This window comes from Micromys minutus, assembly GCF_963924665.1.
Source record: "Micromys minutus genome assembly, chromosome: 5".
In the NCBI taxonomy this organism is placed as follows: Eukaryota; Metazoa; Chordata; class Mammalia; order Rodentia; family Muridae; genus Micromys; species Micromys minutus.
The window spans coordinates 75,996,999-76,015,326 of record NC_137974.1 but is presented as its reverse complement, the minus strand read 5'-3'; the positions used below and the strand labels follow the sequence as shown (position 1 = coordinate 76,015,326).

The 18,328-nt window shown below is 45.8% G+C and overlaps 1 protein-coding gene across 3 annotated transcripts; it reads right to left on the bottom strand.

The window, feature by feature from the left end:
- Positions 1 to 1,662: 1,662 nt before the first annotated feature.
- Positions 1,663 to 17,713, bottom strand: RAB23 (RAB23, member RAS oncogene family). 3 transcript variants are annotated; one of them, XM_080916618.1, is made up of 8 exons: positions 17,518 to 17,713; positions 16,015 to 16,099; positions 13,913 to 14,132; positions 12,948 to 13,033; positions 8,073 to 8,229; positions 7,089 to 7,171; positions 5,893 to 5,985; positions 1,663 to 5,022 (listed from the first exon to the last, which is right to left on the bottom strand). In XM_080916618.1, the coding sequence occupies exons 3-8, from the start codon at positions 14,065 to 14,067 to the stop codon at positions 4,883 to 4,885; spliced, it is 714 nt and encodes a 237-aa protein (XP_080772744.1). In that variant the 5' UTR covers positions 14,068 to 14,132; positions 16,015 to 16,099; positions 17,518 to 17,713; the 3' UTR covers positions 1,663 to 4,882. The 3 variants fall into 3 exon arrangements, with proteins under 3 accessions (XP_080772744.1, XP_080772746.1, XP_080772745.1); XM_080916620.1 differs by lacking the exon at positions 17,518 to 17,713 and adding an exon at positions 17,112 to 17,190; XM_080916619.1 differs by lacking the exon at positions 17,518 to 17,713 and adding an exon at positions 16,410 to 16,544.
- Between the last annotated feature and the right edge of the window lie 615 nt (positions 17,714 to 18,328).

The window sequence follows — 18,328 nt, the reverse complement described above, 5'->3', positions numbered from 1 at the left end:
ATGGCCTAGAAGCATATTTCTAAATTTTTATAAGTTATATCAATTTGTACTGTCTTCAGTAATTAAAAGAATCCATTTCGCTGAACTTCTAGCATTGGGCATTATTTTTCTACCTTCAGACAACAAAGCCCTCTCTTTAATGGGTCCCTTGTTTCCTAAGAAGGCTGGCCAGCGTGGTTATCTTCCTGAGTTCTAATTCAAAGTAAATACGCTGGTGATTCACCAAACCCTCAGCTACTTTGAAATGAACAAACTCAATTTTCATTGGGACATTGAAAATTTCATTGGGACATTTTTCCTACCTATATGGATTGTTCTTCCTCGGTGTAGACATTACTGAGCTGAATGTCCTGTCCCAAAATGTTGAGTTAGTGTCTATGGGAAGCTGTCACCAGGGTCACTGATATTTTCTGTCATCTGGTTCTTCATCAGTTTCTTAAACTTAAAAAAAGTGCACCAATTTCCCTTGGGTTCTCAAGTGTCAGCTCTTGGCACCCTGGTCAGATATGCCCCCCTACCCCAGCTCTCTCATCAGAGCTTCCAGGGCAAATTCTAGCTACCTCCTTGACCTCTGTATTCTCTGTATTGTTTATAGAGTGTGTGCACGAGTGTGTGTTATGTACTCACACCCACAGCGACCAGACCAAGGCATGTGATACCCTGTTGGCAGTTGTGAGTTGTCTGAAATTCGAGCCCCATTAGCTCTGCTTCCCAAGACTCCCCTCTACACTCGCCGTCATGGCGCTGCTTTCTGCCTGTAGTTACAGACAGCTGTGTGCCACCATGTGGGTTCAGGGGATCGAACCTGGGTCCTCTGTAAAAACAGCCAGCATGCTTAACCAACGAACCATCTCTCCAGCCTGAGTTCCACTTTAGAACTGGAAAAACAGCAGAGGCTTTACCAGCCACTGGAATCAATAGAGCGTTTGATAACTGAAAGCACAGAGGGATTTGAATGTCGTGACGGGGCATCTTCAAATGCCAATCCATCTATAGGATGCTATTTTGAAAGCTGGGCAGCACAGCACTCAAGTACCCAAAATAAGGCAGAAACAACTGCAGATTTGGAGGCAGTGGCAAGAGGAACATGAATGAGCTTAAATGTACCTGTTCTCTGCTCCTTTGCTCAGAGGCAATGAGAGGAACCGGACAGAGCAGATGGTTCTGCAGAGGACAGTGTGAGCCGCCAATGCACCTTTTGGCCAGCAGAGGGCATGTGGTTGAGATCTTGCCCGCCGGTTGGCAAGAGGGAGGTGATGCTGGCTTGAAGGAGGTGTAAATGAAAGAGGGTGGCTGAGCGAAGTTTACACCCGGTGGAAGCCTCAAAACAAGAACATGACTCTTTTGAAGACTAGTAGTGGAAATAAGCATTTGTAGCAAAACCATGTCTCTATTAGGTGACACTAAGTAGCCGGTGCCCAGACTGTGAATTAGTGTTCAAACATGGGACATATTTCTAGGATATTCTCATGTCTGAGGGAGTCACACCTGCTCATTTATGAATGAAAGCTCTCATGCTGGTGAACTCTGTAGCCAAGGATGGCCTCACACTGCCCCACACCCGGCCCCTTTGAGCATTCCACCCCACATGGCTGGCTCCCATCACACGTACCACACACAATTCTAGCTTTGAAATGTTTTATTCTTTTGATTGTTGGAATTCATCTTCGTGGAAATTTTAATCAAATAGTCTATTTTTAAGTTGACCCCAAAGGCGTTAATTGCCACTCAATAGGGATACATTTTTCCATTTGGATTTACAAAAGCATCATTTATTAGTAACAAAAATATAGAAGGGGTTAAGTTTTTCCTTTGATCCAAAGAGTTTATTTTTTAAAATACCATTTATCAACATCCTACTATAGATATTTCAAGAGACAACAGAAAAGTAGTAACGAAAACTCTTGTGGCCAAATCATTCTGCCATCTGGGTGCTGGCTGGGCATTTCAGATCCAGCTGGGGTTTCCTTTACCTGTGTGCAGATAACTTCGGTTGTAGGACAGATTTTTAAGTTTTATATGTGAGGCTCTTAAGAGCAACACGATGTTCTTAGTAACTGTTAGTGTGAATAAAGCCATCCACTCAGCTAAGGCTGTGGAGGCCAAAGCTCTCCCCCTGTGGGCTACCTGCAGCCAGTCAGTGAGCGATTCTCTGGTGAGGTGCTCCTAGGGCATTGTCACAGCAGCCATCAGACTCCTCTGAGGGCAAGCAACATGTCAGATTACAAGAGCACTTCGGGGTGCAACATCAAATTATAAGGCCAATTCCTTATCCCAAATGCTCAGAAAGACCCCAGTCCCTAGAGGCAGGCACAGTGGGACCATAGCCCGGCCCTCAGGAACACCTTCACTCGGCAGGGAAGGGGTCCTGATCCTCTCTGTGGTACTGCTAGCTGTAATTTGAAATCTCCACATGTGCTGTCACCTTGAGTGGACAAAAAGAAACAGTTAAACCTGCTTTTATTTGAACTGCTGTATGTGGACTGTTTTCTATACTGTTTAGTTCACAGACAGAGAGAGACTGGAAGAAACCTGAGGAACTCTTAGATATGGCAATTATTCCACAGCTATGTGCCTGACACTAAAAATGTGATACGGCAAACAAGTTAATGGCAGCACAAATGTCCAGCGGCCCAGAGTCCTGGACAGTGTTCTTCGACAAGGGGGCGTCTCTAGAATTTCATAGTAAAGTTCTTACGCGTTACAGTCGCAGAAGAAACCAATAATGTAACCTTTAAAGGTTTCGGAACTGATATATTGATAAATTAATATTACTTGTGGCTGGTTTTAGACCTTTTAAAGTTAGGTATAAAATACAGTAATGAAAAGTAAAAATACAAATGTGTAACAAACACTTCCATTAAAAAAAATGGATAAAACAAAACACATAAACTTTTGCTACAAATATTAAGGGAGGGGTTGGGGATTTCACTCAGTGGTAGAGGCTTGCCTAGCAAGCGCAACGCCCTGGGTTTGGTCCTCAGCTCTGGGGTGGGGTAGGATGAGGAGGTGGGGATGTGGGGAAGGGGAAGACAAAATAACAAATATTAAAGAAACTGCAGCCATCATCAGACACTTTTATAGAGACACACCACACACATTTTTACTGTGCATTTAGTGACTATGAATAAAGCTACAATGTTCTATAAGGAATGAGTTTTCCTGCCAATGCCATTCAAAGTGGCAATTCATTTATTTGCCAACAAATTTACTTTGTGCAAAAACTGAAGAGTCTGTATTTGAAGAGAAAAATCAAGACTCACAGCAGCACTGTGAGGAAACCAGTCCCCCACCTTACCCAGCAGTGGGGTGCTAACAGCTGACCACAGAGGAGCCAGCTTGCCTGCTTGGTATGCACGGTGTGAGAAGCAAGCATGCGCCACCGTGGAGCAAGGGTGCTCAGTGACCTCTGTGCTCACAACAGGACTCTGGGCACAATGGGGTGGTATGCCGGGGGTAACTTATATAAAAAAAAAAGGACAAGAGAATTATACGAACTATTTATATATTTTAGTGTAAAAAGAGAGAGAGAAAGAAAAGGACTTCATAGTACATGTTCCAAGAAAAATCACTTTTATATGTTTTGAAGTCACTTGAAAACAAGGACTGTGGAAAGGGGTTATTGATACTTTAAAAACAAAATTACTGATTAAAGATAATGAGTTTTTAATAGAATTCATGACAGTATCTCTTTGGCAGGCTAGTGTCCAACTCAAAGGTTTCTGACCTTCATTTACATACTGGGTCGTTTCCTTGCAGATGCTTCTTACTGATAGTTCTGGATAAGGTGCCATGTAAACCAAAGGCCACGAGAAAGTGTGAGCAAGAATCATAAAATGCTATACCAAGTGTGTAAACAAAAAGATGCTTTAGAGCTGCAAGACTTATGGAAATCTGTAACCTGGATCAGGATCAAAGACCATCACTCTGAAAAGAACATCTTCAAAGTTCAGAGTCTGGTCTCAAGTCAGCAGCCAGAAGCTGGTGTGCACACACTCCACGGGGTCTTGTGAGTGGCTGCAGGCTGCTGTGTGTCAGGGCACAGGCTCACTGTGCTTACGGTGGCCATGGAGAAGATTCTGGGAGAACTCCCAGGAGGGAGAGGCCCTAGCATTCAGATGTTTACATTCCCTTCCCCTACACTGTTGGAGAAGAAGATGCCTTTACAAGATGTCATACATACAAAGTCTAATAGGAAAGCACTGGAAAGATTAGGGGTTGTGTTTGGCACACGGTACACTTGCATCCAAGTTCTTTCTGTAAAGTATGTCTCGAGGTCTCACGTGGGACCAGAAACACACACAGGGTTGTATGAGCAAGCTAATTAGAATCTGCACACCCTTTCCTAGGGTGCAGACGTTCTGCCCCAGGCGTCTGCATGCACACCCCACAGGCCACACGTCACAGATATTGCACGAGTACCACTGACTATATGCACTGCGGAGCAGTCTGACAAAGGCTGGTCCCCCTTCGGTCTGTTCTTTAAGCATTCAGGTTGAACATTACAGAAAAGCTCGACGACCGGTTTCAGAACAAGAATGCTCGCCATCTCTCCTTGGTCCGTCAGGTAAGACAGTTACTGATGTAGTTAGTCGTGTTGTTTAGTGTTCAGCATTTAAAATTCAGCAAAACCTGTTTCTGACATTTCCTATGGTGTCCCTTCAAAAACAGGAGAAGCTTCGTCTAATGTAAAAAACTAGAGTGAGTCCACAGGGCAGTAATTTTCCAGCAGAGGGCTCCGTCTACATTCTGAGAAGCGCGGCAGAGCAACATTACAATGTCAGCTTTCAGAGCGAGGTGCGAGGCCCGCTGACACACTCGGGACACACCCCGCACTCGGTGCTGTTAACTGCATGGTGCAATTCAGCTTTCTCCTCTCACTTTAGGGGATACTACAGCTGCTGAAAGGGTTTCTGGTTTTCTTGGTCCTTTGTTTGTTAGGTCTAAGGTTGATGACATCTCCACCGTTAAGGGAACTTGAATTCTGACCCAAGTGACTTCCAGCGGAGGCATTAAAGACACCTGTATAAACCGGGGAGAGCACAGTGACTGATCCGCCCCACCTCCTGTCATGTGCATGCCATGTATTAGTAAAATGAGACAGAGAAACAATCGGTTGTTTCCGTTGCTTATTGTAGTGGAGCAGAAACATCCTAAGCGTCAGTCCAGCTTCGTATGCCTCAGTGCTGCTGACTGCTAACCATCCCCAGTAACTGCATCCTGAAGCTAAAACAGCCAACAGTGGAGTGAGCAGTGAGTGAAAGAGGAAGCTGTCATACCTGCACCTTAGCGTGTGCTGTGCACACAACACAACTGTTAACTCAGGAACTGCCGGGCATCAAGTACACAAAACTGCCACAGGCACCATCCAGGAAACAGACTCCTGGCCAGTCTGCCCATGGGAAGCTGCAGTCTAACAGGGGATGTACAATATACAGGGAAGTAATACAACCCTGTGTCATCTGGTTTGGGTTTCTGGACACAAGTTCTTTTTACATAGCTTCGTCTGATGTTGCTGTCACCATGCCCAAGTAAGACATACCGTGTTCAACATCCATGAGAAAGTACAGACCCACCAGATGTTCAAGGGCATCTGACTGCACAGTTCCTAAGGAAGGAGTACACACAAGAGGTGGGAGTGCACGCCTGACTGTGCCCTGTGCCTGATTGTGCCCTGCCTCATGTCCAGTGAGCCTCTGAGGCCAAGACAGTACCGAACAACGTCACTGCCGTGTAGACGAGCGGATAGTCACAGAGCTCAGTAATCATGACTCTCACAGATGTAACCCAGATTTCTTAAAGACATGGGTCCGTTACAGATCTAAAGAGCACACACAGTGACAGTGAGTGGAGGGCCAGGTCAACACACGGCTGGAGGTCCCGAGCACTTACCGATCTTGTTACTACTCGAATGCGCCTGTTCTGGATCTTCGGTTATTTGTTGTTTGAGTTTTTGTAGGTGTTTCTCAGCCAAATATTTAAAAACTAGAAAACATACACACAGTCAATGTGACTATGCAAGTACGTCTCTCTTCAGATTGAGATATTTATACTTTCTACATTAATTTTACATTACATTAGAGTAGAAGAATACGATTTAGTTAAAAGTCAACTTTTAGAAATTGCTTGAGCAGTACCCGAGAAGTGCAGTGGTGTGCCAGTCACTGTAGTGTCCAGAGGAGACAGCCAGGGCACCGTGCCTCCTGCTCTGCTGTCTGAGAAGCCGGAATCGCGCTCAACACCTGACCTCGCTACCCTGACTCATCCTTGTTTTGTTTTGGAGACAAGGCCCAGGCTGGCCGGAACTCCGGCCTGCACTTCCTAAGTGCTAGGACTGTAGGCACATATCCACCACGCTCTGCCTAAACCAGTTCAGTCCTGAAATACACGTTCACTTTCTTCAGATGAAGGAAAGTGCACAGAATAAAGACCCTAACGACAATCCAATTGCAATCTAAACATGAAGGTTCAGGAATGAGGAAAACCTCAAATTGTACTTTGTTTTTGTCTTGTTCCCAGGGTTTCTCTGTGTAGCCCCTGGCTGTGCTAGAACTCACTCTATAGACCAGGCGGCTGGCCCCAAACTCAGATCCACCTGCCTCTGCCTCCCAGTGCTGGGATTAAAGGTATGTGTCACTACCTTCCGGCTAACCTTACTTTCTTAAACTAGAAAATAGTGAAGAAATGTTGCTGCCTGGTGGAGTCTCTACTATGATAGAATAATAAAACAATCGGGTAACGTCTAAAGCTTGTGCATGAGGAATATGTAGATTATAGATATGTCTTTCAGTTATTTACTGTGTGGCACAGGCGTGTGGAGGCTGGAACAGAACGGGTGGGAGCCGGTTCCCTCTCTCCTTCTACCCTGGGCTGCAGGGTTGAGCCCCTGCTGGGTGCCTTGCTGGACCACAGCTTAGGTTTAAGAGCCATGAAAATAAACACTAGCAAAAGAGGAGCCCACTGCAATCTCAAGAGAGGACATGGCAAATAACCATGAATACTATTGACTTGTTAGGGACAGAACATCTTCAAAATTAAGCACAACAGACATCTGAAAAAACAACCAGAACTTCAGTTGCAACAGTTACCTTCGTTCACATTCAGATCCTCCTTCACCGACGTCCTGTAGAATCTCAGCTTCAGTCTTTTGGCCAGACCCTCAGCTTCCTCACTGCGCGTCAATGAAAAGACAAAGCCAGTAAAGGAGCTGCTGAGAGGTGCTCCTAAGTTACTTTCCAAAGTATCTGAGTAGCGCGGAAGGGGTGGAGGGGTAATGGGGGAGGGGTGCTGGGGTAATGGGGGGATGGAAGGGTGATATGGGTGGAGGGGTGCTGGGGTAATGGGGGATGGAAGGGTGATATGGGTGGGGGGTAATGGGGGAGGGGTGCTGGGTAATGGGGGATGGAAGGGTGATATGGGTGGGGGGGTGCTGGGGGAGGGGTGCTGGGGTAATGGGGGATGGAAGGGTGATATGGGTGGTATGGGAGGGGTACAAATGGAAAGCTGAGTGGCCAGCACTTGAGCAGCCCTTCCTCTGTACTGTCCTTGTGGGATGACCACCAGTCATTACAATAACTGAGAACAAGATGCATCTCTAGAAGTCACAAGACAGTTTTACATTACTTTCTCTAGAGAATATCTTAAATTTGGTCTGGGGCCAGAGTTCAGCTGGGAGCGTGCCTGCGTGACAGCGCAGGTAGACAGGGGTCAAAATTTCAAGGTCACCCTCGGTTACAAGAACTAGAGGCCACACTGGAATACTTGAGATGCTAAGAGACTGTCAACAGCACTGACTCTACTACACTTCGAGTTACTTGTCTCTCTCTTCCTGCCAAAATCCAAAGTGAGCACATCAGTGCCCACACTGGTGACTATGGAGATTTAGGACTGTAGTGGGTCTGCTCCAAAATGGCCGACTGTGGCAGCAGACTCTATGAATTTCAGGACCAGTCAGTATGAGAAATGTTTTAATACAGATTTAAGCAAGGGGAGTGGGGGATGGGCACAGAGGCCACAAAGAACATGAAAGGGAGATGGGAGGGAGGGTGGGCAAAAATGATAAGGCATCTTACTTTTTGATACACGAATCATCCAGCAGATCGATCTTGTTCTGTACAAGCGCTGTTGGTATATCTCCCACTTCCGCTACCACTTTTTCTCTCCAGCTGGATATCGCTTCGAAAGATTCCCTGTCTGTGGTAGAAAACACGAGCACACAAGCCTGGGCTCCTGCAAGAGCAGAACAGGGAACTGTCACCAGATGAGCAAAAGGACAGTGTACAGCAGACAGACCAGGACGATGTCCACCGGACCAACACCAAACACAGGTCTCAACCATCGGCTCAGGCTTTAGTCACGGACCTTCCAATTGAAAAGCACAGGTTGTTACGAAGAACAAGCAGTCATGTGTGAAGGTTAACTCACACGGAACACGTTAAGAGTTAAACATTACAAAAGGCAGAAAGGACAGTAAGCTGAGTGGGAACGGCAGGCTTTTCCTAAAGCTCTACAGTACAGATCTCAGGAAAACAGTGCTAGCTGGGAAACAAAGGAAAGGAAGACACATCCTCCTCCAACTCTCCAGCAGGTGACAGAATGGGACAGAGGAAGACGTAATGTTGCTGCAAGAGCTGAGGTGACCTGGGCGTAACTAAGCAACTGGCAGACACTGGCCAAGCAGACACCGGGGTAGGCCAGCCCCTGCCTGTGTCCCTTCCCTTTGGGACAGCTGCAGAGGTCCATTCTGTGCTGGTCACCTGCCACCACCTCCAACAGTTTCCTCTTTTTGTGTCTAAGGGATTTTGTTTTTATTTGTGTCTTCTTGTTTTTTCAGGGCCTTGGGTTTCTTAGGACATTCCCAAGAGGATCTGGTAAATCCTTGAGCCTCCCTAGGCAGCTCTACAAGGTTCTTTAAAGGGACCAGACCCAAGTTTCCTACAGTGATAATTAGCTTCCATATTCAATACAGCAGTAGTAGCCTTAGGCTGTTGAAATCTCCCCCATCCCTAACATCCTCCCCTTCCTACTTCTTCCTAGGATCAATCCCCAAATAAAGCACTGGGGCTGAAGGTACGCCCTGTTTTTTTTTTTTTTTTTTTTTTTAAGACTTGTTTATTTCATGTATGTTGCTATCACTGTCTTCAGACACACCAGAAGAGGGCACTAGAACTCATTGCAGATGGTTGTGAGCCACCATGTGGTTGCTGGGAATTGAACTCAGGACCTCTGGAAGAGCGGTCAGTGCTCTAACCGCTGAGCCATCTCTCCAGTCCAAAGGTGCACCTTCTACTGCACCATCAAGTAAGGGCCAGCGAGAGGGATTAAAACCCTATCCTGGGCCTATTTAGAAATTTTCTGAGAATTTGAAAATATGCTTTAGCATGTTTTCTTAGATGCTAAAGAATGTCGATACTGAAGACTTGAACGATGTTCAGCCTATTTAGCCAGTTTCAGTTGTGCCAGCTTCCAACCCCGACCTTCCATCTTACTTGAGCCAAGTCTTTATTCTCGAAAAGATTCAAATCTCTCATTACCCCCAGGAAAGGACTTTTAACTCAGTGTAAGTGGGACTTTTAAGAAAACTTCAGGAAGAGCCCTACTATAGATCTCATACCTACGGGAATTCCTTTTGGATACCTGTATTTTACAGCTTCAACCTCTAGAGCCAAGACACTGAAAGAAATTCTCTCCATTTTTTTTTTTAAATAGTTAACTATTTGCATTGCCATCAATATTGGAATAAGATAAATCAAATTCCTAGATGTAGCCCTTGCCCCACTGAGCCTACCTACGTTCCCTGTCACAGCATAACACGTGTATTCTATTGCAACAATGACCACTTTCCCAGTCAATGTGGCAGAGATATCTCACAGTATTGTACCTAACAAAACCTACCAATCACCTGATCTCTGATCCACAAGAACTAACTTGGTGGCCTGGAATTCCAGATGACATTCCCAGCACCTACATGGTGGCTCATAACCCATGGAGGTCGCATTCCAGGGCAGGAGCACTGTATACACATGGTACACATACAGACATGCAGGCAAACACTTCGGCACATAAACTAAAAAAAGTTTATGAATTTAAATAAGAAGAGGAGGAAAGATGGGGACTCTTGGAAAGGAAAGTGACATATTGCAAGAATGGTCTAAAATGACCAGACAACTTTCCAGAGCGGACCCAAAGACAGAGTGGGAAGAAGTACACTTCAGCACAGCACAGACTGTTGACAACGTCAGCACAGACGGAACCTATGCCTTAGTTATAGGAAATGGCCAAACCTCTTAATGCCCAGGTTAGGGCTAATAGTCAATGGCGATTTCATGGGAAATAATGGAGTCTGTCAGAGCCCACATTCCCTGATTAAATGAATCTTCAAGGTAACGCATTGTGCAGTTAGCTAGCATTAAAAAAATATGAAATGAAACTCCTATCCTGCCTACTGGAAATGGATGAACAATACTATAAAATCACTCCGACTGGAGTCCCACTTCCCTCTGTGTCAAATGAGAAGATTCTGGTAAGCTTGCTTCTCAGTTCCTACCCTTAAGGGAAATACCTGGCACATGGGAAAGGTCAATTCTGCTGAGAAGGAGTTAGAAAGACACTGTGTGGTCATCTGATCTCTTCTGTAATGTAACTTTCCCTTTAATTTCCTCAAACTAGACTCTCATTCAACAAAAGATAATAGGACAAATCAAGTTATTACCTACAAATGAGAGTTACAACAGCTTAGATACTGCAGACCACTCTCCTCTAAAATTAGAGCTAGCCACTCCGCATGGGAGGGAGCTACAGAGTCAAACGGGATAGAAGAAAGACTGGAATTAAAGGAGAGTGAATCATTCTAAGTCCTCCAATCATCAACTAAAATGTCCCAGAAGGCATCAGCGAATCTGTAGGCATGGGGACACATAAGTAGAGTTTTTTTTGGTTTGTTAGGATTCCTACTTTGCCTGTCTGTTACCTTCACATCACAAGGCCCAGCTGATGACTATGATATTCCTATTATATATCATATGCAATACTATGTCAGATTCAGAGAACACAACCCACAGCCTCCTCCCCAGAAAAACCAAACATGCAGCTCAGATCATGTAGGGTAATAGACTTTATATGATCCAGGAATTTATCCCTTAATGACTTTGCCTTGAATTCCTTTCTCTTTCTCTCTTTTTTCTTTGCTGTTTGTTTTTTGGGACAGGGTCTCTCTACACAGGCCTGGCTGGTCTGTCCTGGAACTCACTATGTAGACCATACTGGCCTTGAACTCACAGGGATCCACCTGCTTCTGCTTCCAGAATGCTAGGACTAAAGCACTAGAGCTGGCCATTCCTTTCTCTTAAAGACTGTTCTTTCGCCTACTTAGCCTCATGTTGCTCAGATGGTAGGAAAGAACACCCTAGTAATGGGGCATTAAGTATTTAATAAAATATTTGACCCTCACCATGTATACAGTAGAGGGGAAAAACACAGAAACATACCCTGGGTATATTATCAACTTATCCATGGTAGACACCATTTTTAATGGAGACAGTGTCTCTCTCTCTCTATGTAGCCCTGGCTAGCCTGGAACTCTCTATGTAGCCCTGGCTAGCCTGGAACTCACTATGTGGACCAGGCTGGCCTCAAACTCATAGATATCCACCTGCCTCTACTTCCTGGACATTGGGATTAAAGGCATAAACCACGTCTAGCTACAATCCTACAAGTTAACAGCTAAAGGCTACACTACTTCCAGACTTCTCTATTAATCAAATTAATACACCTCGTTTGTGTCTTGAGCTAAGCTGACAGTGTTTTCCTGTGTTCAGTGATTTTACAGAACCCAAAGAAACCGTACAGGGATTCGGAACAAAGCGCCTCTCAAACATAAGAGACTTGCTGCCATTTTCCCTTCCCCCTTCTGCCCCCAGCTTACCTGGATAAGAAATTACAGTACTGTGCTGAGCTCTTCACAGGCAGCCTATAGACTTGAGACCATTTTCAGTTAAAAGGGTGAATTTACAGAAACCAAAGCCATTTAAAGCCTTTTAATCCAAGGGAAACAAAGTATTTAAACATTGTGTTTACAGTGCAAGTCACAACAGACTTAGAACCAGAGACTGGTGTGACCTGGATTATCTAAAGGGTACTGAAGTAGACGGTGAGACAGGGTTGTAATCTCTGCCCAGGCGGCTGATTCAGGAGACTCTGGGAGGATGTGTCTAGCCCAGGCTTCCATCCTTAGCAGCACCAAAGCATAAAAGTGAAAATGAAACTTAATCACAGAGAAGAAAATAAACCAGACGCCAATGTTATCTTGAAGGAGGCATGAAAGAAACAGATGGGCCAGTTTCTGGCTGATTCTGTCTCCATGGCCTTTGGGCATTATGTGACTTTAGTGTGGGACAAACTGTGTTCAATACAAAGCTTTAGTTCTTTAAAAGATCCTTAGAAGGACACTGAACCAGGACCTTTAAAAATTTCCTAAAACTAACTTTTCTTTTCTTTCTTATTTATTTATGTTTTGAGACAAGTCTCCCTATCTATCACTGGCTGGCCTGGAACCGGCTATGTAGACCAGGCTAGCCTCAAACTTGCTGTGATCTTCCATCTCTGCTTCCGTCTCCCTCATGCTGAGATGACAGATGTGTGCCACCACACCCGGCCAGCACTATCTTTGTTGTTGCGGTTCTCGTTTTCTGGCTCCGGGGATTGAACTCGTTAGTCATGAGAAACAGCATTCCTCCATGGTCTGTGCTTTAGTTCTTGATTGTCCCTGCTTTGACTTCTCTCTGTGATGCAGAGTGGGACCTGAACATTGTAAGATGAAATAAACCCTCTCTTCCTTTTGGTCATGGTATTTTATCAGGCCAACAGAAACCTTATGTAGGACACCAAAAAAAAAAAAAAAAAAAAAAGCAATGTTTCTTTATCTGGCCAAAAGGAAGTTTCCTAGTTACCTCGATAGTAGGCCTTCGTTATTGCGTCAAACTCCTCCTGACCCGCAGTGTCCCATAACATTAGTCTCACATCTTCATCGTTAACTCTGAAACAACAGATGAGTTTATTCCATACAAAGTGAAAACATTTATGTACCTTTTATTTTCAAATCAAAAGTCTGAAAGCTCTATTGTTGATTCTCAGAGTGAAACGATTTTGAATGACTGGGACATTCCCAGAAGTGAAGGCACAGCCACAACTCACACTGGCTGCCGGCTTTCTCAGAGATAGTAGCTCTAAGATCAGCAGAAGTGGGAAAGCGAAATGCCTCTGGTCAGATCATTTCCTCCTCTTACTACACCATTCTAAATGGGATGAGAACTGGGAAGGAAGCAGCCTGCCTGGTGGACCTCTACATTAAACACCAAACAAACAGTCGTCTCGTAGCTGGTTCTCACTACAGCAGCTATGGTCTCTATCCATGTGTGGAGCTGGAGAACAAACCCAGGACCTTTACATGCTAGTCACGTGCTTTAGCTCTGAGCTACACCCCCTGCTCTCATGTGTTATTGTGAACGGTAGACTAGCAGATACAGTGCTATCCTACGCCTGGGGAAATAGGTCAGCCTCCTGAGTGCCAGCACATGAGGATGCTCGCCTGCGATCTCAGCCCTGGACCCTGAGGCAGGGTAGCCTGAGTTTGTGCCACACTGTAAGATATTGTCTCAACACAGCTGGAGCAAAAGGACTGTCGAAACATAAACACAGGATCAGGGATGCTAGCTGAAGTCTGCAGAGGACAAGAAGAGGGCTGGAGTTTATGGGCATCGTAAGGCTCCTTTAAAAAACTGAACAGCGTTAACTGCACCACAAGCCTCTGCCTCTCGCTGCCTGGCGTGGATGGACGGCACAGCTGTTTCTCTCTCTAGTCAGGGCTCAGACACTTTACAAATCGGAACCAAGGGGTAGAGCGCCGGGTACGTACTGAATCTGCCGCTCCAAAAAGTCAACGCCGATGGTTTTCTTGTAGTCTTTTGTGAAAATGCCTTTGCAGTAGCGCTGAATCATGCTTGACTTTCCGACCGCTCCATTCCCCACCACCACCATCTTGATGGCCACCTCCATATCTTCCTCCAACATCTTTGACACAGGAATGGTTTCTGGACCAGCTCTAACTCCAGGAGGTCAGACCGTCTCCCTCAGACCTACGATTTGAAGCAGAATTGCTTTTATCAAGAGACAATTACACAGCACTGCAACAATCTGTAAACCTGAGGCTCCCTGCCCACCTCTTCCCTTGTTAACCTTTGAAAGGTAAATGCTTATCCGTACAATTCTCTGTCACAGAGACAAAGTCTTGTCACCGGGGCTGAAGAACTAAATTTATGGGGGCTGGAGAGATGGCTCAGTGGTTAAGAGCACTGACTGCTCTTCCAGAGGTCCTGAGTTCAATTCCCAGCAACCACATGGTGGCTCACAACCATCTGTAATGGGATCTGATGCCTTCTTCTGGTGTGTCTGAAGATAGCTACAGTGTACTCACATACATACAATAAATAAATCTTAAAAAAAAAAAAAAAAAGAGCTAAATTTATTATTTAGCCTCTCCAAGATTCAGTTTCCTGGTAATAATATCCAACTCACGGGGTTGCTAACCAAGGATATACTACAAATGTTAGCAATATGTAAGTTATACATGCAAGCATTCACTTTATGGAACACAGAGACTCCCACACTGTGTAGCAACGGATGCATTTATAAATACAAACCTGAGAAAGCTGCTTTTCAACCTTAGAGAAACTTTTTTTTAAAGTACCCAAAGAAAGGTTTTGTATAATAGCGCATAGTCATGTATCAGACTGAGCTCTTGGTTTACCGTTGCAGTGTGCACATTACAGTGAATGCTGCGCAAATTATCTAACACAGCAACTGATTCTTTGGTTTGGGACCAGTCATAGTGTATCAGCCAATCAGTGTAATAGAATATACATCTTTTAGACAAAAAAGAATAGAAAGTCAATTTCCTCATTCTTAAAATGACTAGCCTACTTGGCTACTCTAGGGCCAGTAAAATTCCGTTGACTGGAACCCACCCTACACAAACTGCACCTGAAATGCAAGGACTCTCCTAAGCCTGCAGAGCTGCCCCAGGTACTTCAGAAACTTGCATGGTCCTAAGAATCTTCTAGAACTACTCGTTAAGGCGGGTCTGCTAAGAAGATCTAATGGCCCCTGATCAGACACCTCAGGGAAGTACCCTCAGATCTAGTTCTGAAGAGAATCTCAGCGGGGTGTGGCAGTACCCTGTAATCCCAGCACTCCGCAGCAGAGGAAGGAGGATGGCCATGACTTTAAAGTCTGTCTGGTCTACACTGAGACCATGTCTACAAAACAAACAAGAAAAGCCAAGAAGCATCGAAGGGTGAGGCTCAGCCTTCCCTTCAGAAAGATGCCTGCACTGCCACCTTTGGGAATTACCACAGGATCCACACTTGCTTAAGGGGAACACTGGCAGGCAGGACAACTAGGTTGAGGAGTGAGGGCTTCTCCTTGGCTCTGGGCTCTCCACCTGAGCAGCTGCAGGCAGGAGCTCCTTCCTCGAAACCCTCCTTTTGCAGGTATCGAAGGGCACTGAAGTCTTCAGGCTCTTCAGCAATCATGGGAACTTCCCCCATAAGCCTCCTGTGCTGCTAATTCCTAGCATTTGCCTCTTTAACAGTCCAAATGAGCACTCTCCCCCACGGAATTTTACATTCACATATAGAACCATGAGCCTAGGCTAGAGATTCTGAACTGTGGTTAATCCTGAAACCCAGGAGAACGTCAAAGAACTCTGACCCTGTGATCAGAGTACATGATTTCAATGTTCTAGGATGGAACCAAGGCTTCAACTACCAGCCTCTTATCACCCTGAAGCTCAAAAGCAAATCTAAATGTAGCAGGTGTGCTGGAGACGCTGTTATTTTGGGTCTCACATGGCACACTGAGGCTGGAGAGCAACTGGGAGTTTCAGACCAGTGTGGGCTACATGGTGAAATGTCATCTCAGGAACCAAAAACAGTAACAATACAAAGCTACAGTCCTTACCAAGATCTGACTGTGTTCATCCAGCTTGTGTTTCACACTGGCTTGGTTGTGGGGAGCCAACTTCCTTTTCTCTAAATTCTTCACCCTAGAAATAAAGTTTTAAAAAAGCTCACTACTATCATCAACAACAAAATAAGTCATCTCCCCAGACCTGTAACAACTCTATTTGTAATCACATAAAACTGAGAACTACCCAAATGTCCTTCAGTGGGTGGATAATATAATTGGATATGTTTGGTACATCTACCTAATTAAATACTTAGCAATAAAAGGAGGGGAGGGGATGGGGATTAGCCATACAGGAAACTGTGGAAACAGATAACGTGGCTCAATTAGTGAATTGTTTGCCTAGCTCTACAAAGCCCTGGGCACCATGCCTAGCAGCACACACACACCTGGCAATGATGGCACATTTGTCATCCCAGCTCTTGGGAGGTGGAGGCAGAAGAATCATAAGGTCATGGTTAGGGTTGACTACTGGAGCAAGTCCCAGGCTAGTGTGGACCACCTGAGATCTTGTCTTAAAAATATATAAAGAAATCCGTCGAAATAACAATAGGCTGCATCTTGAATCTCAAAGGTGTTTAAGTATAGTCATTGAAGAAGGGTATCAACATCTCAAACTGTTATACTTGAATGACATTCCAAAAACATCAGTGATCGCTAGGAATCAGGAAAACGAGGTAAGATATGAAGAGACAACATGAGGTTTTAACAGGTAGTAGGACTGGTTTTATATCATAACTGTATCCGTGGCTACATGAACCTAAAACTCTCCAAATGGTTATATTTTTTACCATATGGAAGCTAAAAAAAAATAAAATTTAAACAAAGGTGTGAAAGCAGATCGTGGCTCCGGGGATTACTGTTAAGATTCTCATAAACTAGAGTTAAAACACTGCATCCCAGAACGCAGCAGGAAGAGGCAAGTGGATCTCTTGAGTTTAAGGCTAGCCTGTCTACACAAGTTCCAAGCCAGCCAAGATCACAGTGAGTGAGACCCTATCCCAAGTCACACCCACACTTAAGAAAAAAAAAATGCAAGTAATAATTATGTTCGTAGAGAAGCACAATTCTAAGAATAATTAAAAACTGACAGTGATTATCAATAATCCTTTCTTCTCGATTTCAAATCCCTTGGTAACCAACGCAGTCTCTCGCGCTCGCAAAGGAAAGGATGGGTCAACTTGCTGAAGAAAGGCTTGCTGGGTTTGTTTTTTCCACCCTACAACAGCCCTCCCGTTACAGAAGGCACAGGGATCGTCCCAGCCGGAGTCGCGCAGCCCTGTGCGCCCTGGAGCCGCGTCAAGTTCTCCCACTCTAGGGTTCCCGCTCCTGGGGAGCGACGGCGGCTGCCGTGCGAGCTGCGGCCGGGGTCGCCGGCGCGGAGCGGTCCCCACGAGGACTCGAGAGCAGAGCGCCGCCCGCGGCCGCCGTCCCCGCCCACAGCGACATCCCGGCTGCACCGCTGCCCCGAGCCGAGGCCGCGCAGGCCGCACTCACCTCTGCCCTCAGCCCGGAACCCTCAGCGCGGAGCCCGCAACCCGGAACGCACAACCCACAGCACCGCGCCCGGAACGCACAACCCGCAGCACCGCGCCCGGAACGCTCAGCCCGCAGCACCGAGTCCGGCTCCTCCCCGCGGACGCCTTACACCCGATCCGCTCTTTCAGAACGGTTATGGGTCTCTAGTGAACTTTATTAGTATCCAGCTTCACCGAGCCACTCGCCCGGACGCCGGCGGGGATGGAGGGCGCGCCGGACTCCCGCCCGCCTCGCTGAGGAGCATGCGCCACCTCATCTGCGCATGCTCAGCGCCGGCCCCGCCCTGCGCAGGCAAGGAAGGCACGGTCTAGGTTTGCAGAGCCTCAGGCCTTGGTACCCAAGGAGACCAAGGTGAGCAGGATGTGCAAACCTACTGAAGGCGCTCCTTGTTTCCTCCACACATGGTCAAGCATCCGGGGGCCTCAGAAGTCTGTCACCACCTGAGATGCACGTGGTTACCTCGAAGTGACAGGAAAGTGCAAAAAAAAAAAGTTGACTGAGGACAAACACTTTGTAGGGTGTGGCTAGACAAAATAGAAGACCGTGATGGCTAATAATTCAGAGACCCAACTCACAAATAAACAAGGTCCTGCTGAAAGACCCCCTCCTGCTTTAGCTGCAGTAACGCCATTTTGTGCTAGGCTCAGAGCAGGCAGGGATAAAAAATACTGAAACAAAAGTGAGCCAGAGGACAGCCCAGTCTCTGTCAGAACAAAAATATCTGCAGTTGACCACCTGGACCAAGGCAAGGACATCCTGCCACACATGT

Coding starts and splice junctions, on each gene's coding strand:
- RAB23 (XM_080916618.1), bottom strand. CDS start 14,067: ATGTTGGAGGAAGATATGGAGGTGGCCATCAAGATGGTGGTGGTGGGG. Junction 8,230..12,947: donor AACGAAGGCCTACTATCGAG/GTAACTAGGAAA, acceptor CTGCTCTTGCAG/GAGCCCAGGCTTGTGTGCTC. Junction 5,986..7,088: donor GGATCTGAATGTGAACGAAG/GTAACTGTTGCA, acceptor TATGTTTTCTAG/TTTTTAAATATTTGGCTGAG.